The sequence below is a fragment of the Calidris pugnax genome, unplaced genomic scaffold, assembly GCF_001431845.1.
Source record: "Calidris pugnax isolate Ruff unplaced genomic scaffold, ASM143184v1 scaffold16, whole genome shotgun sequence".
NCBI lineage: Eukaryota > Metazoa > Chordata > Aves > Charadriiformes > Scolopacidae > Calidris > Calidris pugnax.
In genome coordinates, this window is record NW_015090847.1 from 97334 (window position 1) to 123135 (window position 25802).

The 25802-nt window shown below is 44.1% G+C and overlaps 1 protein-coding gene across 1 annotated transcript; it reads left to right on the top strand.

The window, feature by feature from the left end:
- The first annotated feature begins 256 nt into the window (after positions 1–256).
- On the top strand, positions 257–24522 carry LOC106888686 (transmembrane protease serine 11E-like). The gene is made up of 12 exons (XM_014943088.1): positions 257–587; positions 1176–1248; positions 1905–2013; positions 12567–12690; positions 14148–14263; positions 14696–14763; positions 15968–16131; positions 17143–17181; positions 19166–19346; positions 19576–19841; positions 20774–20916; positions 21324–24522. The coding sequence occupies exons 3-12, from the start codon at positions 1921–1923 to the stop codon at positions 21483–21485; spliced, it is 1356 nt and encodes a 451-aa protein (XP_014798574.1). The 5' UTR covers positions 257–587; positions 1176–1248; positions 1905–1920; the 3' UTR covers positions 21486–24522.
- The last annotated feature ends 1280 nt before the right edge of the window (positions 24523–25802 follow it).

A 25802-nucleotide genomic window follows, 5' to 3' on the forward strand; every position in this document is an offset into this window, starting at 1 on the left:
GCATCCTACATTCCACCTCCAGAGTCTCTCTTCTTTCTTTTATGTGGTACCCAAGTGGACCTCAACCCTTGCCTCTTTCCCAGCACTTCCCAACTTGTCCAGGCTTTTTTTGAAGTTTTTGAGTGGAGCACCAGCAGGCACACCAGTACACTGCCTCTGGAATCAGGAGCCAGATTTCTTAGGTACCTGGTAACTGAACCACTGATGGATATTGCCTGTCCCTTTTTCTCAGCTGGGATTTCTGCCCCAGGGAAGTATTGTCAGTACAAGAAGATACACAGGCACCTTGTGCAGAGCGGGGACCATTGACCGGGATTATTACATCCTTAATCAGTTTGGTGCCTTCCTGCCATGAAACTAGGGCTGGAAGAGCTTTTCAGTCCCCTAAAATGCCAGGTCAGTTTAACATCTTTCCTTAAGCATTGGTGGCTTTTTGCCTGCAGGTGAGAGCAGAGATTGCCACGAAGTCTCTGCGTCATACATTCTTCCACTTATGCCACAATCGAGTCACAAGAAACGGCTCTATCTCTGAGCATCGTGGGCTGCGTGGAATGATTACCTCTTCATACCACCTACACAAGGGTCAGGTAATCATATGACACTTGATACTTTACCCTTGGAAATTGTCACCCTCTAGCTAGACTTCTGACTGCATTTCTCTTGCACATCTGGACTGACTCAATAGAAGTGTTCCTATATGGGGTGGCAATGGAGCTTCCAGTTAAAGTATTGAGAAGCAATTATGTCATGTGCATCATTAGCAACTGTATTCATTGTGTTTCGTAACAAATTATGCTGAGACATTGACTGAATCCAAATAATGAGAAGCTGAGGCTTAGCTTTAGCCTATGTTTCATTCAAAAGAAACTGGCCTTCCCAGAAAGACAGCCTTCCTGTACTTGCCTATGGACTTGATAAAAGGTGGAAGGAAGTGCTCCAGCCATGTAAGAGGTATTCAAATCAGCTTGTTACTAAGCTGGTGATTCCTGAGCTGTAGAGGGGTCAAATGGAGGTCATTAAGGTGGAGGAAGAAAGTCCACAGATATTAGAAACTTTACAGCAGCAAAGCAAAGAAAATATGTGCCACACATGTATCATCGTGTGATGTTCTGCCTTCTTTATTTGCTTTCTGAAGCAAATGTGTGTAATGCTTTATGGGTTTATGTGTCTTCTAGTAAGTTTGGTGGAACTGAGAGAACTTAAAACTGGAAAGGATTCCCAAGAAAAGATTGAGAAATGCTGCTACAGGTAAGAATTTGTGCTTGTGTTAATTGACTTGCCAACTAGTTTGCTGTAACTAGCACAAGTAGAAATGTTTATGTAGACAACCTGCAAATATTTATATCCAAAATGTTTATGACCTAGAAGAATTTTTCCAGGACAGAAATGTGTGTGTGGCTAGGTGGCCACAATTTAAATTAACATCTAAAGAGTTAAAGAAGAATGACAAACTTGAATATAGCTGTTATGGGGGCAAGTTCTTATCTGGCCAAATGACCAATTTCAGGGAAGTTCAAGGGGGCTGAGACACAGACCATTGAATCTACATCAGTTGATGTCAGCTCCTTATCTGGCCTGGGACTGAACATTGTCTCTTTAGAATGTACAGTTTTTCTGCGTTGGTCCTGCCCATAACTTCTGATTTGTTCTTAATTATACCAAAGAAGGAAGTAAACTCTGTGTCCTTGCAAAATTTTCATGGTTCTTCTGATTTGGGGTGTTGCAGGGTGTAGTTAATGCTCTGAAAAGGCTTCGGGATTCCTGGATGAAAGGTGTGATGAAAGAAGTATATTGTTATTGTTTTAGGGGAGGAATCATGCTACTGGGTAAGCCTCTGTCACTGAGACTTGCTGGACTTGTTTGTTCTGACTTGCCTATGACTCCTTTCTTTCCTAATTCCGGAGATAAAGCCTCAAGTCTATGCTGAGATGCTGCACAGTGCGTTGTGGCGTCCGGGACAGTGCATCTCCCAGACAGAAGAGCTTCTTGCTGACCTCTCAGTGGTACCCAGAGGTGAGTGCCACGGCCTTCCCACTTGCTTCTCGGTAGTTTATGGCAGCATGGCTGTATTATGTGTAGATTTATAGGGCATTTTGAGCTTTGAGCAAGGGCGTGGGGAGAATGGCGCTAGCTCTCAGCTTGCTTCTGATTTGTGCTGCCTTCCATGCATCAGTAATGCTTCTGATATTTCACCCTTTCTTCTCGCCCAAAATGTGTTTGTTTTCCAAGAATTCCCTAGCTCCTCTAAAGCATGGTGTGGTGACAAATCAAGGTGGCCTCTGGCCACCAAAGCTTGCAGTGAGGGAGCAGGTGAGAGTCATCTCACTATGCCCTGACTCTGAGTTGCCATTTGTGTTTGTGCAGTTAAAATACGTTGTTGTCACAACCACTGAGCTAATATCGTGGTACAAGAGGGTGAGCAGAGTAAAGTAGGTAAAAGTAGCTTCTTGTGCTCTTGTTTACTTTCATGGGCTTCGTATGCAGGCGGTGAAGTGTTAGTCTGTGCAGAATCAGCTTGGAAGCGTACCAAATCTGGCACCAGACCATTTCACCCACCCTGCCTTGGAATGAAAATCAAACTGAAAACCCGCAAAGGCTGTAACTCCTTGTTTGGTGTGTCACTTCTGGAGTAAATTTCAACCACACGAAGTGGGATGAAGGGAGGCAGGCAGAGCTGTTTCAAAGGCTGAAAAGCAGAGATCTACTGCTATATTCTGGGACGGCTGAATAGCAGAATAAGATATTTGTCTACGATCAACGCAGCTGGAAGGGGAAATCTGAGAGGTAAAGATGATGTAGAAGTTGCAGAACCCTATCCTAAACTGGCCGCAATCTGTGGCCATGTACTTAATATTTCCTTGGCTCTGGGATGGCCTCTCACATGTTCGTGCAGATTGTAAGGTCCTTATGTAGTGAGTAGCCCTCCTAGTTGTCCTGAAGCTTATTTCAGAACATGGGAGTCTTTCTCAAGATGTTGGCTCTGGCAGTCAGCTGTAGAAATAGGGGTTATTGATCAAGGCTCGTTCAGTTGTCAGCATTACAGTTATGTCCCACAGACTGTTGTAGTAGTACAGGAGGCCAGCTGTATCCCAACAGCTAAAGAGCTCATAACCTCCAAAAATGCAAAATGGATGAGAGAGTAAGGAACAACAAATCTTTTGTGCTGATTGCAAAGGTGATCAGGGAAGCTTGTGTGAGCAGCATTTTGGCATCACAGATATAGTTACTGGTAAGCTCTGAGTTAACACATCTTGAAGACTGAATGCTGCCCTTGAATCTAGATGCAAATTACAAGTACACTATTTGGAGCTGTTGTCTTTGCCCTGTTGAAGTGTGCTTCTGGGAAGCAGCAAAATCTTGGTAGAATTGGATGGTTAAGGGGAGGAGCTCAATTAGTGAGTGGCAAATGCATTAGTGATGCTCTATCTGACTGCAGAGGGGTGGCATGCAGCACCTACTGTTTTTGTGGGATGTTTGAGGGTGTGGGGAGATCAAGCTGATTCAGCATGACGCATAGAAGAACACACACGTTTTGTTTCCCTCAGCAGATCCCTTCAACGTTTGGAAGTCTTCCATTGTATCAGAATTGCTTTGGGAGACACCAAACATGGAGTGAGTGAGGCTGGTAGGTAACTGACCTTATCCAAACAAGGGTCTTGCAGTACTTTGGCAGGCACTAGCTGCTCCTGTTTCAATGTCCAAAGTAGTAGAGGCTGTCCCATTCTCTTACAGGTGTGTGACCTGAGTATGCAACGAGAGAAGAGAAGCGTTAGGTTGGTGTGATTGCTTGTGGCAAAGGTGGGAGTGGAATTAGCATGTCTTGTTTCGTAGCCCTGTGCTCTTGTTACAGGACTCCTGAACTAAGGCAGATATATTTCAGTGGTTGCCATTCCCGATCACCCTGCCAAGCTAGATAGCTTCAGGGACCTAGCCTGGCTTTTCAAATTGCACTCACCAGGCCAGCTGATTAGTCTTTTCAGTTGTCTTGTGAAAGGTCCCATTTCTAGGAAGAATGATTGTAGGGATGTGCCTGAATCTATCTTTGAATGGAAAACCTGGTGATGGCTGTAAATGTGGAGAGACTCTCATCAACTGATGTGCTGCCTAAGCTCTGCCACTGACTCTTCTGAGAGTATTGGAATATCAGTGAGCAGGGATATAATAATAAAAAACTATAATAAATTTATGATAGGAAGACAGCAGCAGATCAGATAGAAGAGGTTACATGTTTTCTTCTATGCAGAGCATGGCAAAACAACTTCAGTAAACAGCTGGTGCCAGAAAACATGGCTTAGATTCATCTAAAAGCAAACTAGGTCAGGCTGCTATGAAGGCTTAGCTTAAGAAGTCAAAAAATGTCAAGGGTGGATCTGTAGAGCAGAACAGGGTAGCTATTCCCTGCTTATCCAGCAGCTCAGTGACAAGTGCCTTTTCTTAGGTCACAGATGGTAAAGTTACATGTCATTTTATTGTCTGGACAGGCATTTTCTAATCAGTTTTCTGGAATTAGTGTTTCTGAGGCTTTTGATAACGCACAGTAGCTCAACTGGAAGAGATCGATAAGCTCAATAGAGTGAATCAAATCCTGTCAGGGAGAGGTGGCAGTCGAACTTTGATCACTTGAATTGTGAATGAACATAGTAACCTTTTAGGGAGTTTGGTACAGGATGAGAGAGGAAAAACAGCTTATCATGTCTATATTTTGCTTGTCTTTTGCTTTTGGGTAAATGTTCCAAATTGGAAGGTAAAGAATTTATTTGGGGTTGATCTGAAATCCATCCTGAAATCCTACTGTTTTCTCCTTGGCTTCACAAGGAAGAAAAGACAATTTTAGCCCTGGAAAATTTCAGTACAACTCTTCTTCCTAATGTGCCAGTAACTATTAATGTAACTTTATTTCTTGCTGTATCTCACTTATTTAAATATCCTGTATCGAGTCTTGATTTAATATATATCTCTAAACAGAACTTTACTGTCTATAAAATAACTTAATTCTGTACAAACATAGCTGGTTCCAAAATAGTTCATTCAGATGATTTTTTTTCAGTATGGAATAACATTTTAGTGACCAAAGCACATTATTTGGCTGAGAACCAGGATGTGTAAAGTAGGAGATGTAATTAGTAGCAGACTTTGCATTTCCAATGAAATGCACCAAATGAACTGTGATATGAAATTGTCGGATGCTGCTGTCTCTAGAAATTGTCTTGAGCTCCTAGGGAACTAAGTGTGTTTTAAATGAAAACAGGGATTGCTGGAGGAGGTATAATGATCATCCATGGTATTGCCAAGATAAGCAGTTTTGTATTGAACTAAAAGATCTTGGCTTTGAAACTTCTCACTAATTCACTGCAGACTGAAACCTGCCAGAGACAGACCATGACGAGTTGGTTTTCAGAGCAGAGAGGACTCAGCCTTCGAGGTCTCCCGATGGAGTCTGGCTTCTGATCTCTTGTTAAGGTTTGCTCTTGAGGAATGGAAGTTATCCTCATCCGTGCTGGAGGATGAATGCGTTGCTGTTACCTGAATTCCCCTGTCTGCCCCCCTAAGAGTTAATTCACAGCTTACTGGAGTTTGGGCAGTAAAAAAATCAAAGCATGTGGTAGAAGGAAGCAAGAAATATGAGGCTGTACATAACACTCGACTCTGGAAGGCATCTACGCAGACGGCTGTGGTGTTGTGGGTCTTCTGAGGAGAATGCCTGTCTGTTAAGCAGTGCCCCTTTGCCACAAGAAGACAGAAAAAAAGGATACATCTATGGCTGAAGACGCTGAGATCATCTCTGTCTCTGCATTTGTCAGCACTGCACAGGATCAGTGTTTCTCTGGCCAGCGAGTGTTGCTGGCTGGGGAAGAGTTTTCTTGGTTACTAGAGTGCAGAGAAGACCACCCAGAAGTCCGATTCCTAAACAGGGGGATCCACCTGCCACTGAACTGTTTAACCATGGAGATGGATGTCCCAGGCACAGGAATCCCTGTCAGGTGGTTATTCTGGCAGAGCATCAACAATCCTGCTGAGAAGCGTTAGGTTGGTGTGATTGCTTGTGGCAAAGGTGGGAGTGGAATTAGCATGTCTTGTTTCGTAGCCCTGTGCTCTTGTTACAGGACTCCTGAACTAAGGCAGATATATTTCAGTGGTTGCCATTCCCGATCACCCTGCCAAGCTAGATAGCTTCAGGGACCTAGCCTGGCTTTTCAAATTGCACTCACCAGGCCAGCTGATTAGTCTTTTCAGTTGTCTTGTGAAAGGTCCCATTTCTAGGAAGAATGATTGTAGGGATGTGCCTGAATCCATCTTTGAATGGAAAAGCTGATGATGGCTGTAAATGTGGAGAGACCCTCATCAACTGATGTGCCGCCTAAGCTCTGCCACTGACTCTTCTGAGAGTATTGGAATATCAGTGAGCAGGGATATAATAATAAAAAACTATAATAAATTTATGATAGGAAGACAGCAGCAGATCAGATAGAAGAGGTTACATGTTTTCTTCTATGCAGAGCATGGCAAAACAACTTCAGTAAACAGCTGGTGCCAGAAAACATGGCTTAGATTCATCTAAAAGCAAACTAGGTCAGGCTGCTATGAAGGCTTAGCTTAAGAAGTCAAAAAATGTCAAGGGTGGATCTGTAGAGCAGAACAGGGTAGCTATTCCCTGCTTATCCAGCAGCTCGGTGACAAGTGCCTTTTCTTAGGTCACAGATGGTAAAGTTACATGTCATTTTATTGTCTGGACAGGCATTTTCTAATCAGTTTTCTGGAATTAGTGTTTCTGAGGCTTTTGATAACGCACAGTAGCTCAACTGGAAGAGATCGATAAGCTCAATAGAGTGAATCAAATCCTGTCAGGGAGAGGTGGCAGTCGAACTTTGATCACTTGAATTGTGAATGAACATAGTAACCTTTTAGGGAGTTTGGTACAGGATGAGAGAGGAAAAACAGCTTATCATGTCTATATTTTGCTTGTCTTTTGCTTTTGGGTAAATGTTCCAAATTGGAAGGTAAAGAATTTATTTGGGGTTGATCTGAAATCCATCCTGAAATCCTACTGTTTTCTCCTTGGCTTCACAAGGAAGAAAAGACAATTTTAGCCCTGGAAAATTTCAGTACAACTCTTCTTCCTAATGTGCCAGTAACTATTAATGTAACTTTATTTCTTGCTGTATCTCACTTATTTAAATATCCTGTATCGAGTCTTGATTTAATATATATCTCTAAACAGAACTTTACTGTCTATAAAATAACTTAATTCTGTACAAACATAGCTGGTTCCAAAATAGTTCATTCAGATGATTTTTTTTCAGTATGGAATAACATTTTAGTGACCAAAGCACATTATTTGGCTGAGAACCAGGATGTGTAAAGTAGGAGATGTAATTAGTAGCAGACTTTGCATTTCCAATGAAATGCACCAAATGAACTGTGATATGAAATTGTCGGATGCTGCTGTCTCTAGAAATTGTCTTGAGCTCCTAGGGAACTAAGTGTGTTTTAAATGAAAACAGGGATTGCTGGAGGAGGTATAATGATCATCCATGGTATTGCCAAGATAAGCAGTTTTGTATTGAACTAAAAGATCTTGGCTTTGAAACTTCTCACTAATTCACTGCAGACTGAAACCTGCCAGAGACAGACCATGACGAGTTGGTTTTCAGAGCAGAGAGGACTCAGCCTTCGAGGTCTCCCGATGGAGTCTGGCTTCTGATCTCTTGTTAAGGTTTGCTCTTGAGGAATGGAAGTTATCCTCATCCGTGCTGGAGGATGAATGCGTTGCTGTTACCTGAATTCCCCTGTCTGCCCCCCTAAGAGTTAATTCACAGCTTACTGGAGTTTGGGCAGTAAAAAAATCAAAGCATGTGGTAGAAGGAAGCAAGAAATATGAGGCTGTACATAACACTCGACTCTGGAAGGCATCTACGCAGACGGCTGTGGTGTTGTGGGTCTTCTGAGGAGAATGCCTGTCTGTTAAGCAGTGCCCCTTTGCCACAAGAAGACAGAAAAAAAGGATACATCTATGGCTGAAGACGCTGAGATCACCTCTGTCTCTGCATTTGTCAGCACTGCACAGGATCAGTGTTTCTCTGGCCAGCGAGTGTTGCTGGCTGGGGAAGAGTTTTCTTGGTTACTAGAGTGCAGAGAAGACCACCCAGAAGTCCGATTCCTAAACAGGGGGATCCACCTGCCACTGAACTGTTTAACCATGGAGATGGATGTCCCAGGCACAGGAATCCCTGTCAGGTGGTTATTCTGGCAGAGCATCAACAATCCTGCTCTCTGTGGCATAATAGCAAGAAGGCTAGTGGGGTGAAGGAGCTGGTTGGAAGTGTAATGTGTGTGACTAACAACTGTACCCATTGAGTGGATGTAACCTGAAGAAGTCTTTCACTAAACATCCTAGTAGGTCCCAGCAGAGGCAGGCTCAAAACCAGACCTAGTTGTGTGTTTTGTGAATATAGACCCTAGTATGACAGCGTCAAAAGAATTGGGCACTGCTGGAAATACAAAATATATGCTGCTGTAACACAAGCAGCATATGCTAATATGCTAATTAACAGCTAAAACCAGAGTGTTTCTTTCCCAGCCCTTCTGCCAAAATGGTGACTAGCCTGTCTGCTGATAAAATAGACCAAAAAAAGAGGGGGGGCTGCTGAGCTGGGTATTGCACCCAAGCATCACAGTTGAGGGATATGTTCTGGCAGTTGTACACTATGGAAGGTGATGAGTCTAGATGCTTTCATTGCAAAAGAGATTATTTTTTTTTTCCCCCTGTTCTGGTACTTGTCTTACAAAGATGGAAGTGGAGAGCATCCTGCTAAAGGGAGGAAACTGTTTTGGGTTTGAAGAGGTATTTCCACTCTAATTTGTATATCCTATATACACATTTACCTATATGTTGAAATATATGGTAGTGCTGTACTGTTTTCTTAAACTTTTAAAGTGAAATCAGAATCAGAAGTGGAGGAGGTTTTCATACGTCATCTCTTATGTCTCCATTTCCCCCCAGCACTACAGCAGTTCCTAAGGTGTCAGAAATATATGGTAGTGCTATACTGTTTTCTTAAAAACTTTTAAAGTGAAATCGGAATCAGAAGTGGAGGAGGTTTTCATTCCTCATCTCCTATGTCTCCATTTTCCCCCAGCACTACAGCAGTTCCTAAGGTGTCTGTTTCCTTTGCGAGTCTGGGGCCAGTAAGCAGTTCTAAAATGGTGGAGAAGGGGGTCTGTGTCACCAGTGTGTGTCTGTACAGCTGGTATTTGCACAAAAAGGAAATAAAGACAGACTGAAATGGAGGACAGTGTTGCCTGTCAGAGCACGAGTCCCGCAGGCAGCGAGACGCTAGTTTCTCAAGTGCAAGCCTTAAGCTTTTGTAGCTTAGGCATAAGGCCACGTCTTGAGGAAATGTGTCTGTGTACAGTTCAAGAAAGCCGGTGGTTATGAAACGAGAGCCCTGTTGCCACAGTATCTGCAGAGTCAGCCGTATGCTGTCAGGGCTGTGCCGTGCGTTCCCTGTGTCAAGAGCAATGGAGGGATGTCGCTGTGATTGCCGTTCAGGTGGAAGCACGCTGGCGTGTTTCCTTTGCGAGTCTGTGGCCAGTAAGCAGTTCTAAAATGGTGGAGAAGGGGGTCTGTGTCACCAGTGTGTGTCTGTACAGCTGGTATTTGCACAAAAAGGAAATAAAGACAGACTGAAATGGAGGACAGTGTTGCCTGTCAGAGCACGAGTCCCGCAGGCAGCGAGACGCTAGTTTCTCAAGTGCAAGCCTTAAGCTTTTGTAGCTTAGGCATAAGGCCACGTCTTGAGGAAATGTGTCTGTGTACAGTTCAAGAAAGCCGGTGGTTATGAAACGAGAGCCCTGTTGCCACAGTATCTGCAGAGTCAGCCGTATGCTGTCAGGGCTGTGCCGTGCGTTCCCTGTGTCAAGAGCAATGGAGGGATGTCGCTGTGATTGCCGTTCAGGTGGAAGCACGCTGGCGTGGGGACAGCTGAAGGACAGGCAACCAGTCGGATTGAGACTGATGGCAGGGGCTCAGGCTGGAGAGCAAAAGCTGTCCAGTGAGGACAGCAAAGTCAGATGCTAAAGCAGAATCTTTAAAACACGAGAGGTGGCTAGCTAAGGAGGGGCTGAGGCATATTGCCATAGTGGGATGTTCTGGTTAGCCAAGGGACTTGCCCTCAAGGACAGTAATTGCCTGCCCATGAGGTATGCTGCAATTCCATGAGCTGGGACTGGGAAAGACTGAGCTTTGAGATGAGGATGGGAATGCTCCACGGGAGGCTGCAACATGTTAAAGAAACTGAGGCAGGACAGTTCCACTGCTCTTAGGTTTTTATCTGAATCTCTGCATCTGTTAAACACTCAAGGGTAATGAAGAGCACATACAGTGAAAGTCTAGATGGTGTTATTACCAAGGCTTCGGTGGAACCAGTTGGTCTTTAGCATGTGTATATTATGTGCTTAGTGCAACTTTCAGTTTCCAAAGAAAGTAGTCTTGGCAAGCCTGGGCTTTCAGACTCCTATCAACTGCCCTACAGTCTTTTTTGCAGAGCCTTGCCACCGGGGACCTGAGCCAGACTACTGGGGAGGCAGCTAGATTTGGGGAAAACTTGGACTGTGCATTGCCAAAACATAACTTTGCCCCAATAAAGCCAGCACAAGAGAAGGAGAGGTACTAGGCGTCTCCATAGCACGTGACTCTGAAGCAGAAGACTTGATCCTGGTCACTCATCCTATGTATTTTGGTAGCACTAAGTTGCTGCTTGTGACCACCCGTAGTTGTGGTGCTGGCTGAAGCTACCCTGTTTAACTTTTTCTTTCCAGTATGCCACCTGTTTGAGTGGGTAAAAACTTGCCTGTTTCCCGTCTTAAGCAATGAACTGGGATTCCTGCCAGCACTCTCACTAGCCAAAACCAAGCTTTTATGTAAGATTAAACTCTGAGTTGCTTCCAACTTCCCTGTCACTTGCTGAACACACCCTCGCTGTGTGCAGACCTCTCAGCTGCTTCCTTCTGCGACTTTATTCTTTTTTTTTTTTTCTTTTTTCTCTCCCTGGTTTGCCTTGCTTACTGTCTCTTCCTTGTAGATTTGGTCAGCTTTCTGCCTCAGGGCAGAGTGTATACCCTCATTCTGCTCTCCCACCACTTCACTGTCTTTTGCTGTCTTGGATTTGTGCATCATACCCTCACCTTCACTGCTCATCTGCCCCATCAGCTTATTCCCTAAGATGGAGCCTCTGCCGGTATCCTGCTCTGCTTTCACTCCAACTTTTTTCTTTGCCACCTTTTAGTCAGGAAACCTGTAAAAGACTTACTGTCTCTGCCTGCCTTTCTGCCCCTTCTTGCCCCTGTTTTCTCAGACGTTGCTCAGAAATGGCTGTCATAGGCCTGAAAAGGGGAAAATAGTATGTCTGGTCCACAGCAACACAAACATGGATCAGTGGGTGCAAAACAGCATGGTGACTAGCCAGCTGAGTCCCTCCTCCCCAGAGCTGGCTGCTGCCTTTTGTCACTCTAGGCACCTTTGAGAGATTATCCCACTTGTTTTTCTGATAGCCTGTACTAATGCCAAACATGATGTTGAGACTCGGTGCGTGGCATGACAATTACTACGTAGTGTGCTGGGGAATTACTGGGGATCTGAAATAATTGTGCTGAAGGCTTTGCATCATTCTACAACAAAGCTACCGAGGACATGCGCAAAAATGCAGTTTTCCTAATGCTGTCTTGCTTAATGCTGCACAGGAGGAGACATAAGTGGAGGAGAAAGGCTTCTGTGCCTTTGTCCACGTGTGACTCAAATTCCCAATGCTTTTACAGGTCTGCTGTTGGCTTTCAGCGAGTCACTGAGTCTGGGTCTTGTTGCCATATCACATTTACACATAAGTAGCTATTTCTCTTCCCTCTGACAGGCTGTCTGGCAGGAGACAGGATGTATGTGTGGGTTTGGTGCAATAAAACCCAAACCCTGGAGGGGATCAATAATCATTACTACTCATACCAACTAAAAATAACTCAAAGCTGTATGTCATATGGCATCTCTGGTAGCCTGGAGTATCCTTGGTGCAGAAGTTATTTCATCAGTCATGAATTATTACATTTATGCTCAGTGTAAGCACCTGTGTAGTCAGTCAGCTGCACTTGAAATCTGTGTAATATTTCTTGATGGGAAATTGCCTCTACTAGCAATATCTGCACAACTCTAGGCTTTTCTCAGGGGTGCATATGAGGCAACAGAGGCAAGTAGGAACACAGGAAATTTGGGCTAAATATAAGGAAAAAGCTTTTGCCATGAGGGTGGTAAGAGACTGAACCAGGACTCTTGAGAGACTGGGGAATCTCTGTCTTTAGTATCTTGGAGATACTAAAAACTTGACTGGACAAAGCCTGGAGCAACCTACTGTAGTAGGACCTGGTTTGAGCAGAAGGTCAGACCCACAGGGTCCAGAGAACCTTCCCAACCCAGCTCATTCTGTGAGGTTTGTCAGCTGAGCCAGATATTATTTGGCTTGGAATGTGCTATTGTCTTTGTAATAGAGTTAAATTTCTCCGTGTTGTTTTCTTCAATGCAGGTAGTGATCCAGATGGAGAGAGCATCGAAACGTATGGAGCCATGGAAGATAGCAGTCATAGTTGTGTCGGTGATAGTAGGCTTAGCCCTCATCATTGGCTTGATTACATATCTTTTGTGCCATGGTAAGTGCACCACACTTTTTGTTGTCACAAGTCTTCAGGAATCTGTTGCATTTTGCTCACTACTGGGGTCTTCATAGAGTCATAGAATCACAGAATGGTTTGGGTTTGAAGTGTCCTTAAAGATCATTGAGTTCCAACCCCCCTGCCCTGGGCAGGGACACCTCCCACTACACCCGGTTGCTCAAAGCCCCATCCAGCCTGGCCTTGAACCCCTCCAGGGATGGGGCAGCCACAGCTTCTCTGGGCAACCTCTTCCAGTGTCTCACCACCCTCACAACAAAGAATTTCTTTCTGGTATCTAATCTAAATCTCCCCTCTTCCAACTTAAAACCGTTCCCCCTTGTCCTGTCCCTGCACTCCCTGACAAAGAGTCCCTCCCCAGCTCTCCTGGAGCTCCCTTCAGATATTGGAAGGCTGCTCTAAGGTGTCCCTGGAGCCTTCTCTTCTCCAGGCTGAACAACCCCAGCTCCCTCAGCCTGTCCTCATAGGAGAGGTGCTCCAGCCCTCCGATCATCTTTGTGGCAGAAGCAGAGATTTAAGTTTTATCCCTCTTTTTGTTTGTCTGGCACAGTGCTGCCACTGGTATCCATGGTTAACCAAAGACTAGCAGTCTTCTGTGCCTAGTACTCAGGCTGTGCATAGTAAGCTTGGTCTTGAACAGTGTTTTTTGCAGAGACTGAACCTGGTACCTCTAGCTGAAGATATTCCAGAAGGAGAGAGGGCAGAGGTTTAGGCTTTTTGGAGGCCAAGAGTCAGTCCTGGTTGCTGATGCCCCTGCTTAGGTAGCAGATGAATGAAGCCAAGCCATTCCATTCCCAGTCTCTGAGATACCAGTGTGAGGGGTTTTGAAATCCCTCTCTGCTGGGATGGAACTAACCGTGTTGCTGTCACAATTCACTGAGAGTTGATGAGGCCATGGACTAGGACATTAGACCGAGCAGTGGCAGAGCTACAGCTTAGCTTTGCTCTTTGCTAACTCTGCATTATGGGGCCCCTCTCTGCCATTCCCCTGAGAGCCAGATTTTAAACTTAGCTTGGGTGCTGAATGGATGCAAACAGCTTTGGTCCACCTGCCTCTCAGACAGGCAGGGACATGTAAGAGTGCAGCTAGAGAGGAGTGAGTGCATCTGCTGAGAGACACATATATCAGAAGAGATATGTGGGTTGGTGTGTCTTGTGCTGATGAGAAGATGGTCCCCAAAGAAATCTTGTAGTGGTTGTAGTTTAGAGCTGGTTGGGATGGTCCTCAAAGCAGAAATGAGCCCCTAGCTGGTCCGTGGAGCAACAAGATGATCCAGAGCCCCCTTTTCGTAAAGTATTGCTGAAGCTGTAATTCCATAGCTGAGAGGGTCACAGCCAGAGCCTGGGAGCCTTCCTTGTGCCGTGCTCTGTGGGGTGCTATGCATATCTGAATTGTACTGAAGGAGATCAGCCATGTTTCTTTTTCCCCTCTGTAGATCAGGACCGATATTACAATGCATCTTTCCTAATCACCAATGTCAACTATGATCCTCAGTATGAAAGGCAAACCACAGAAGAGTTCAGGCACCTGAGCCAAGAGATTGAAACCATGGTAAGTGAAGAAGTTTCTCTGTTTCTGCCTGACCTATGGTGAAGATACTACAATTGTATGGTTGGAAATAGTCAGAGGTGATTGTGCCTATGATTGATGTCTATGGGGCTGACCCTACCTTTCAAACCTTGCTGTAGTGGGTTAAAGATACATTGCTTACTGTGCACTAGCAGATGGTAAGCATGGGTGTTTCTGTTCCAGCAGCCCTGTGGTGAAATGGGCTCTCACAGAGCAGAAGAGACAGCAAAATTGGCCAACTCAGCTGTTTATTTTGGTTCTGCATCCTCTGATGGAAATTTAGCAGTAGCTTTGATGTAGACATGGAGATGTGAAGGCATTTATTTTCTTGTATTTTTGGGGCTCACAAGACTTGTATTTTGAGAGCGTGTATGTATTACAGGTCTATTTTAACACACTCTTTTCCTTTAACAGATATCTTCAGTATTCAAGGGGTCCTTTCTAAGTAAAAGGTACATCCGGTCCCATGTTGTCAGTCTAAGGTAAGTAGGTCAGGAATAAGCAGGGATGTGATAAATACCCTTTCTTCCTACCCCTTGACCATATGGAGCATGCCTGGTTGGTTGGTTATGCTTGGATTCTACCAGCAGGATGACTAAGTCTTGGCTGGTTGTCGCTCTCCTTCAGTGCTAACAACACTGAGGGCTCAGTAACCTCCAGTGGTCAGCAAGGAAGAGAAATTTGGCAGATTGATTACCTGAACACCACTTGTCTGTGGCTGTAGTGCAGTAACTGAATTAATAGGTGATCCCAGCCTTCACTACTAGTTAAGGGTTTGAGAGATGCAGAGTCAGTTCTTCATTCCACTTAAGGCTTCTTGTGGAGGCTCAGGCTCCTGTACCCCTTTGCATGGTGTACAGCAGGAGGTGACTATTCTCCCTCTCTGAAGAGGTCTGAAGGAATAAATGATTGCACTGTGAGACACCTGGACACAGAGTTGAGGGAAGGAGGCTAGTGAGACATGCAGGTATAAAGGTCCTGTGTGAGAGCTCTTAAGTCTTTCCCTTTGCAGTAATTATGTATCTGCAGTAATTATGTATCACTATCAGTGATAAGAGCTGTCACTTCCCTCTCCTTCACATTACTTGGTTTAGAGTTGTATTTCTATAAGGCTCAATTCTGCTGTGGAATATTTTTCTGTAGACGGCAAAGAGTGCCAGACTTCCCACAAATGTCCTTCTTCACAGCACTTCTGGGCTTTCTTGCCTTTACCTGTCTCTAGATGGAATGAGTCATTTCCTTAAACTGTTCTACGTTGTTTTCTGCTGCTGGTTTCTTCTGTAAAGAAGATACTGTTTATCAACCGAAATTACAGAATTTGGGAGCTAGATTTCAAGCCACCTCTTTACACCAAACAATGTATCTCTTCCAATCTTGTTTTCACTACAGATACCTTGCTGTGTAACTAGGTGCTGGACCAGCTTAGCCATATTTCTGCCATCTTCCCATCTGGGCTTCAGTTAGTTTTGCTTTAGACCCCTTTGGCCCAAATATTTTATACTAACAGTAACAGCTGCCTGCTGACATGTCATAATCTCCCTTTACTTGTGCACAGCTATGCTATTTGTTCTATACATCTGTGCAGACCAGACCTGTTCTATAAAGAAGGCAGATGGTACAAAGCAGAACAAAGAGGATTAGTGGGCAAAGAGAGAACGATGGCATTCTGTTTTTGTTGGTTTGCAGCCCAGAACCTGGTGGAGTGCTGGCAAATGTCGTTCTGGTATTTAAATTTGCCTCGACTGACAGTAAGGAAACGAGCCGGGGTCACATCAACCGTGTGTTACACAGAAGGCTGCAAACAAGCTCCACGTTCTTGAATGTTGACCAGTCTACCATTACTCTTACAGGCAAGTGCCTTAGGTTTGTGTTTTTAGCTTGGAATTTGTTCCTCATACTTTACTGTTCTTAGTATAATGAGTTTTACTTTACTATGCAAATGTGGACTATCCTTGTTTTCTTTTGCCTTCTCAAAATTGTGTGTTACGGCTGACAGCCTGGGAACTTGAAAAAGGTAGCATGAAAAGAATTAAAGCATTACTGGCACTGACTTAGATGTGTGAGCCCTCCTATATGCATCACAGGCTCTCTCTGTGTGACTTTGCTCTGTTGAATGAGATAGTCCACTGCACCCTCCGCAAATCATCAAAAAACAGTCCCAACTTTGTGACCTTGGGTTCAGAGATTAATTTAAGGCACACAGGGAATTGGACAATAACCTGTATCACCAGGTACTGAAATACAGAGTCCTCAAGCTATTAAAAAAATGTGAGGCTTTTGGAATGGAAATGGTTCCTTTCTCCACCCTCTACCATTTCCTTTGCTTATTTGACAGATCGCTGTGGCAAGTGTTCATAACAAAACCCTGAGATTCCCTGGGCAGTAATCCTCTGCCATGAATCTCTGCTGGTTCCCATCAGAATCTGGCAGAGGGGTTTCTGTAGGAAAGAAATCAGTAATGTTAGCTCCAGTTTAGCTCCAGTCAATCCCAGCTCCGAGGATTTGCGAGGACTCTTTTGACCACTTTGCCATACTGAACCTGAACAAATGTATCTAAGTGTTTATATTGTGCACAGCTGCCAGCACATGCAGATGGTACTTGGACCTATATGCAATCATCTGCTGCCTTTGTTAGCTTTGAGCTAAGGCAAAAAAGATATATCCTTTGGCTTTACACTTTAAGTGAGGAACAGGGGCTTAACTCAACTTCTCCAGCAGAGCAAATTACTCCTTTTACTGTACTGTCACTCCATGCAGCAATGCAAGCCATTGGGTTTGTGTTTGCTGAGTACAGGGAGGGAGGATGTGCTAGATCACGTAGAATATGAGATACACTCACTGGTGTTTCCTTTTCATTTCAGAGTTGAATAAGGAAAAGGGAGATAACCTCTTAAACAACTGTAAGTACAAATGCTTTATAGGAAAGGTCCAAGGAAATGGTGCTATAGGTTCTGCGTTTACAAGACTCTTAAATCTTAAAATCTTAAAAGATTGCTTTTGAGATGCAAGCTGAAAAAATAACTTGTTAAAGATACTAGAGCAGTAGACAGTGCACAAGCCAGGGAAGACTTCAGCTCATTTTCTTGCAGTCGGGCTGGCTCTGTAGGCTTTGCAGAATCAGACATTCTGTCTTAGTGGTGGGAAGCACTTGCTTTAACAGGTATGGGAGGTAGGGGCTTGTAGATGAGCTGCTGTCAGTGAGCTTTGCACAAGGACTGCAGTTGCTGTGGGCGACGGTTATTGCTTGAATCCTTCCAAAACCACTTTCCCTCCTGTTCCCTTCTCAGAATCATAGAATCACAGAATGATAGGGGTTGGAAGGGACCTCTGGAGATCATGTAGCCCAAACCCCCCTGCCAGAGCAGGGCCACCTAAGAGCAGGGTACACAGGAACGGGTCCAGGCAGGGTTTGAATGTTTTCAGAGATGGAGATTCCACCGCCTCTCTGGGCAGCCTCTGCCAGGGTTCTGCCACCCTAACAGCAAAGAAGTTCCTCCTCATGTTTAGGTGGAACTTCTTCTATTCAAGTTTGTGCCCATTTCCTCTTGTCCTGTCCCTGGGCACCACTGAAAGAAGACCGGCCCCATCTTCCTGACACCCATCCTTAAGTATTTCTAAGCATTGATCAGATCCCCCCTCAGACTTCCCTTCTCCAGAGAAACTTGCTGAGGGGCAATTCCATCCATTCATCCAGGTCATTGATGACTATGTTGAACAGGACTGGACCCAGTACTGACCCCTGAGGAAAACCCCTTGTTACAGACTTCCAACTAGATTCTGTGCCACTAATCATGACCCTCAGAGCAGAAACCTTGCAGAAAGGTTTGGCAGATAGCTGTCTGTCGGATTTGAGTTAAACCTTGAAGTACACAGGGAAAGGCCAGAGGATGGGAGAGGGAGAAGAGCTGTCCACAGTGAGAGCAAGGCAGTGGCACTGCCCTGGAGAGGGGCAGGTTCTCAGTCCCTCTCCTGTTCTGTGCTCCCCCCATGAGGTCTTAAAGCTCCTCTGGTAGTAGGGGGAAAGCATAAGTTCCCTCCCAGGGGACTACATCAGTCCCCTGCATGGTCATAGAGCCTTTGCACGTTAGCTTTCCATCTTTAAATGGACTCTGAGAATTAACTGGTTTGCACCTAACTTATATTTCATGTTTATAACTCTGCTGTTGGCACAGTGGCTATAAATAAACTGTTGGAGGAAGGAGACACTATTTTTTTGTTTGCTGTTGTCAAGGCTGACCTGGAGGTGACCTGGCAAAATCCTTTCATTGTTTGCTTTGTGGGTGGGTTTTTTGTTTGGTTTAGTGGTTTTTTTGCAAACTAATCTTCAGCAATTCTGTGACACTGAAAGCTATACTGACGATGTTGGTCTTGCCTTTGCTATACAGGTGGGATGTTACAAATAATGAGAAGATTGCCTCCACTGAGTTCCCAAGTGATGTGCAGTGTCTGTCTTGTGCATATTTTGGTGGTGATGTGTGTATTAAAGCTTAGAGCTGCCCTGGTGTGGTCGTTGTTTACGTGGGGGTTTGTAGAGGCAATTTTTTCTTTAAACTAAGTAAACAGTTACAACTGGGGAAGGTAAAGTGTGTCAAATATACGGCCTTCAACTCCCATGAGAGTACATATAGGTTTGTGTGTCTGATAGCTGGCTTAATGAAAAAGTAGTGACTCTTCTACCAAACTTCTTGTTTACCCCACATCTATCTTGAGATGCTTGTAACTGTGACACTTGCTTTCCCTGCTGTTTGAGGCACTGCTTTAGGTGAAGGCTGTCTCTTGACATCCCTGCCCTGTTATGTCTGCCTGCAGCCATGTGGGCCTTTCCCAAAGTAACACCCCAATTTCCCTCAGTCAGCAAAAGCAGAGCTGCCTTTTCTTTGACAGGCTGTGGGATACGAAGACAGACGTTCTCCTTCGCAGGAGTGGAGAGGATAATTGGTGGGCAGCGCGCCCGGGATGGGGAATGGCCGTGGCAGGCTAGTATCCAGCTGGATGGGATCCATCGGTGTGGTGCCTCAGTGATCAGTAATACCTGGCTTGTGACTGCAGCCCACTGCTTCAGAGGGTAAGTCATCAGCACCTCTCTGATCCTACGGGCCTTAGGGCTCTTGGGTGCTCTGACCTTCACGACCCACTAACTTCAGTATCATCTGCTGAAAGATAATGAAGTTTAGCTCTTCTCTGTCCTGTTAGGCAAACCTGGCCACATTGCATTTTGGTGCTTAAATGGAGAACCAAGCTCCTTTGGGGATCTTGTTTTGTGTGACTGTGACATAACCTCAAATATCTTGCAGACTAAAAAATCCTCGGAGGTGGACTGCCAGCTTTGGAATTCTGCTGAGACCTCCAAAACAGAAAAAACTCGTCCGAAGGATTATCGTTCACGAAAGATACAGCGACTTCGTCCTTGATCATGAATATGACATAGCTGTTGTGGAACTTGCCTCTCCTATTGAGTTCACGAGTGATGTGCACAGTGTCTGTCTTCCTGAGGCATCTCATGTTTTTGCAGACAACACTTCCTGTTTTGTCACGGGTTGGGGAGCTTTGAGGAATGATGGTGAGTGTCTCTTGCCTTCCCGTGGCCTGTCACACATGTATCTGAGAAAACTGCTGTTACTTCTATGGGGTTTTTTTTGTTAATTTTGGGTTCCTTGGACTTGGTGTTTGATAGGATGTGCTTACACCTTTGTGGTCTTAGTTTGCTGCTTTTTTTTCTGGCTTGGTCAGTGGATTGGAATATGGGGGAAAGACCCTACAGATTAGCCTTACAGGAGTAAGAGCAGCTTTTTTTTTTGGTTGCTGCATGGATTGTGCCCCTTGAATATATTCTGTTCTCTATTCCCACTGGGGGAGGGCCCAGTCCCTCTGGGTTTAGGTCTGACCTGAGTTCCTCCGCCATTCAGCTTTGTCAAAGATACATCATGACAGTTTTCATCAGTTATTCTCTCTTCAGTCACAAATCAGGCTTCGCTTCATCCAGTGACTTGAATGAGCTTCATTCAGATTAGTCCGTGTCAGTAAGGTTAGAGATGATGTGACTATAAATCTGTTTATCAGAGCCATTGAACTATATAAGTTGTGTTTCGTGATGGACTCTTGGGTATATAGAGATTGTCCAAAGCTACATTGCAGTTAACTAAATGGGTCTTTCCAGTGATACCAACGACATTTCTTGTAGCATACAGCTACAAGATGTATTCTTGATTCTCAAGCTACATTCAACACTGAAACATGTACGAAAATCCCTTAGCTCATCATGTTAAAGAGCATCTGGTAAGGATGAAAGATGGAGAAGGCTTATGTTTGGGCACAAGTGAAGGACTGGAGGGGGTGGGAGGGGAAAACTTTTTTCTTCCCGAGACATCATCTGGGTAGCTCCCTTCGTTGCCTGTAATGGCAGAAAAGCTGTAGGAAAATCTGGCTGCTCCTAATCCTTGAGTGTTTTATGTTGCATACCCCGTCTGCAAATTCTAATGCCACTTCTTCTAGGCCGCAGTGTTAATGAGCTTCGACAGGCGGAAGTGAAAATTATAAGCACTGCCATTTGTAATAGAAGACAGGTATATGGTGGAGCGATCACACCTGGAATGTTGTGTGCTGGATATCTGGAGGGGCAGGTGGATGCCTGCCAGGTAAGTCTCTTCATAGGTGATAGTGAAAAGGAAATAGGTGTGGGGTGGGAGGTGATGTTTCCTAGAAATAAAACGTACTTTGGGGAATTTTGATTAAGTTTATGGGGTTCAATATCTTGGCAGATGTAAATGAAGATCTTCGTGGCTCATGGGCTGAAGTCTGCACTTAAGTGCTTAGGGTTTATATATAATACACATGTGAGAGAATACAGATGTGGAGTGGGAGAGACTGAATTAGACATAGGCTATCAGCCCCTGTCTTGTCAGTAAACAGTGTGGAGGTTGATTTACAGCTATGGTCTAGAGACAAATATCTGTCAGTCGTAACAGGACAATTTGAGGCTTGCTGCATTAGTGAGGTGAACACTGTTTGCTTTGTTCCTGACTGATGATGTTTTTCTCCTTAGGGTGACTCCGGTGGGCCACTGGTGCAGGCAAACTCCAGAGGAATCTGGTATCTTGTGGGAATCGTGAGCTGGGGAGATGACTGTGGCAAGGCAAATAAACCAGGAGTGTACACGCGAGTGACTTACTATCGAAACTGGATCAACTCCAAAACAGGCATCTGAAACCTGCAGAGGGTTAAGTTTTGTGGGCTGTGTATGGCTAGTTCTCTGACACATTCTGCTCTGTGGTTACCCTCTAAACAGCTGCTGGCTTAGCTTGTGGTCACGTATCAAGTGCCAGCAAGCTCGGAGTAGTCTAGGACTTGAAATTGGTTTGGCCTCCAGCCAGACAGGAACAGACTTCATCCACGTGACAGCTCTTTGTTCAGGAAGTACTCTGTTAAAGGGACAACTGCCTTGGCCTCTACACAAAATACTGTCTCTTTTTTCTCCATGGCCAAATGTCTTGGCCCCTACTTTCATACCCAGGCAAAGCGTTTGAGCCGAAACAATAATTTACCAGCACCCAATATGTGATGTAACTAAAACGAAGCCCACCCATTTGCTGTGTGCTCCCAAGGCCCCATCTATCTATGGACCAGCTACAATCCCACCCCCAACTCCAAGGCTGCTGCGCTTCTGAATTCTTCTTGAGCTTCTTCCCGCATCATTCCAGGGAGTGTACTCTAATGAAGGATAAAAGATGGCTTAGAGAAGTCCTGGTTCCTAATATCACGTCACGACTGTTACTTAAGTAAATAGAGAATTTTTCCTTGCTGTGTTGTGCTGAAGAAGGAATCAGTGGAAAACACCAGCTTCTGTCTGCCTCCTTTGAACAAGGGTGTGTGCACCCACTCATCGCTTCATGTGAACAGCCCCTATCACAGTGTTTGCTGTGTGAGTGATTGCTGGACTTAAGACCAAAAACCCAAAAACCACTTTACGTTCATATTAGTCTGTTGTCATATCAGAGTATTTGGCTGAATTAATTTCCATTTTTAACTTTCTGGATTGTATTGTTCTGAATAAAAGTCCTTGGCTTTTTGTGCAGGATGGAGGATTGTAACAATCTCAGGATGACCATTGCCAGAAACCTCCCTCTCAAACTTCTTATTCTTGTGAACATTGTTCTGAAGTCTTTGTAATTTATTATGTGCATCTTCACCTGCATCCTTAAAAAAAAAAAAAGCTTTTGTATGATGGTGGAAATACTTGTCTTCTTCAGAGCAGGGTAGAGCTTCTGACTCACCCATTAATTGTATATAAAGATCTCTCTTCTGCCAGAAAGTAAAAATTCCTTATGTCTCATTGCCAGACCATGGCTAACTCATTGGTCTCAACCCCACAGACTTCATATTCTCTCTGACTTCATGTTTTCAGGAGTTCATATTTCCATCTACCATGTAGATCTCAAACATTTTCTACACCACAGCAGCAGAACATGCCTCTTCCCAGTGAGACTAATTTCCTTGGTGTGTCTGCAGACTCTTTCCAACACTTTGTGTGGATGTTGGTCCAGATAGCAGCAAGAGCTGTGATCTTAGTTGCTAGATAATGAAGTGCTCAATCGCTGTCTTTTCCCTCTATGGTCAGAAGATAAAGAACTCAGCAAAGGAGATACCAGCCACACTACCAAGAACCGGAGCTGGTCCAGCCTGGTGAGCAAGCAAGGATCTTATGCCAGGCTAGAAAAGGCAAACAGCAGACTTTCAACATGCTCGTAGTTAGAAGATCTTGGAGAAACAGGCCCTCAGTGATTACAGTCTTAGGATCAAAATGTTGTCCAAATTGAGTACAAGTCAGTTGACATAGTCAAGGGCAGTTCAGGGGATCCCTTCTGGACTATGCAACTTATTGCAGATGCTGCCAAACAGAGCAGCAATCCATTGAGTTAACAGACCTATTTTGATGATGCATCCTGTGATCTGGCCGCTTGGCGGGTCTAGAGCCTCACAAAGACAAGGGTCTGCAGCTGTTGTCTGTTCTATACTTGTGCATATCAGGAAACCTCAGACTTTAAAAAAATGTTATCAGGGAACTTTTCTTTTGGAATGTTGTGAACTTCAGAAACAAAACTGCGTGGCTTAATTTCTACGTAGGGAGTAAAAAGTGTCAGGCTAGTTCCATAGGTCTTTTGAGCCCAACAAATCTCATTTTAGTGCCTTAAGCAGAACATGGGTTTGAAGTATGTCGCATGTAGAAGAAACTTAAAAATTATGTATGACAAGCATATATGATTCTTTTTTTTTCTTGCTGGTAGCAATTGTCTTACCAGGACAGTGAATAAAAATTTGATCTTCATGAAGTAAAAGCAGCATTACAAGATGCCATGGATTTCTTGTTCCCAAAGCACTTTAGGTTTGAGTTTTCAAAGGGCATAATGGTTTCCCCATCCTCCTGGATTTCATTGTAACTTGGAAACTTCATATTATTAGGCTTGCAAATCCCAGATATCCCACTGGTTCCCCAAAACAGGAAAGTAGATGTCAAAGAAACCTTATTTTGCATCTGTGAACTTTCCAGTTTTGCTTATTTTGGATAAAAAAATAACAGAAAGGCTTAAGCATTTTGCTCTGTGTGAAGGGCTGCAGTAAATCTCATTCTCTGAAGTGAATGTCATTCTCAAGGCTGAAAGAGTAAACTCATCAAAGCTATCAGTTCTGAGCATCTACTTGGAGAGAGGTACAGTACCCGATCCATCTTAATGCTGAATGCCAGCACAGTGTAGCCAGGAGGAGTGAGGCTGAAAAGGACCTGACACCTACATGGTGTATGCTTTAGGAGCCTTTATTTTGGTCTGCCTTGTGGAGTTTTCCTGATGGCAGCTGGAACAAGTCTTCTGATCTGGTTTCTCCTGGAAACAATGTAGTTTACATGCGCTGAGGCCTCTTGGTGATGCAAAGCTGTATAAATGGGGACTGTCAAGAAGAAGCCTTGAAAGAACAGCCTCTGTCCACTGGGAATGTTGGTGTGGATGGATGTGATGGGTCTGAATCCCTTACTCATGGCAAAACTACACCAGTAACAGCATTGTCTGGCTTTTCCTGAGGGAAGTTCTGGAAACCTGAAGCAATGTAGGCAGCCAAAATGTTTTATGGGTTTAGGTGGCCTAGGAAATTTGTATATCTCTTAAGCTGCAGTCTCACCTATTCATGAAGCCACAAGTTCACCTTCTCTCAGCCATATTTTCATAGGAAATAACATCTTCAACCAAGGCAGAATGGTATGTATCTAACTATACAATTGTGCAAGACATTATGGGAATGTAATTTATATGTAAATTTAATAAAACCTGTTAAAAATTTGCCTTCTGTTTCATGTACTTGTTGATTTCCTGTGTCGTGGTAAGCAACTGTAAAATGGAGACTCCTCTGTTTTAGAATGTGTAACACTGATCCTATACCATATATTTATGTAAATGCTTTTATGGAGTCTTAATCATCTGGTTTTATTGTCTTGTTAGAAGACCATAACTGGAAGAAAAGCATAGCTGTTAGAAGAGCAAAATATCTTCCAGACCTGGACAGAATTTACCCATCTGGCCAGATGTTACCCGAATTTGTGTGCAGGCAAACAGGTCCTGTGTCAGCCACTAGAGGGTGAATGGTATTGTAGATGTTTGCAGTGGCATAGAGCTGCTTTGACCTCTCATGTTGGCAACTCCTGATGATTCTTGTAGATCAAAGACACCAGGTTTCTTCTTGTCCCTTTCCCGACAGGATGGGAAACTTGGTACAAATTGCACCATATTCTGAGCTAGAAGAGCAAGCTCTGGATGAATGAAGCATGCTGCAGTTTATTGGTCCCGGTCTGTAATACCAAACAGCCAAAGGGATGGTCTTGCAATTTGAGATTATCTAAGAGGGTAAAAAGGAGTTGCAAAAGCTTTATCACAGTATTACAGGACATGGTAAGTTGGCTATGGCTGGGAAAGCGTCTGTTTCTTTGAAAGAACAGTAATCCTTTTGCTACATTTTACTGAGTCAAGTGCAATAAAGGGAGTTGTGGAGACAGACTTCTTGAAAGACATCATTTTAACAAATCTGATATTTCTTTCTCTTTTTTTCTGGCTCAGGTAGAACTGCTTTCTGCTCAGTTTCTGGCGGCACATGTTGCATATGTGACACTTAAAGCATTTGTGAGCCTTCAGTAGCTGGCACACAGTAGCCGTGACCCAAGGGTATGTTTAGCTGGTGTGGTTGTACCTGGCTGGGGGAACTATGAGGGTGGAGTTTCTGTTGAAGGGTTTGAAGTGAAGAACTGAAGGGAAGAATAACTCTCATGTTCTTCTGTATGTGTGGTTGAACCAGGATCCTTCTATAAAACATAGCTGTCAATATTTCAGCTTGCTGGGGGTCTTTGATTGCTGCAAAGAAGGCTTTTCAAAACTCATCTGGTTAGAATAGTTCAGAAATGAATATAACAAATAGCACTTAATCTGCTTTATTTAAGCTAAAGTTTTATTTTTAATTGAATCCATTCTTAAATGACACTTCCTTT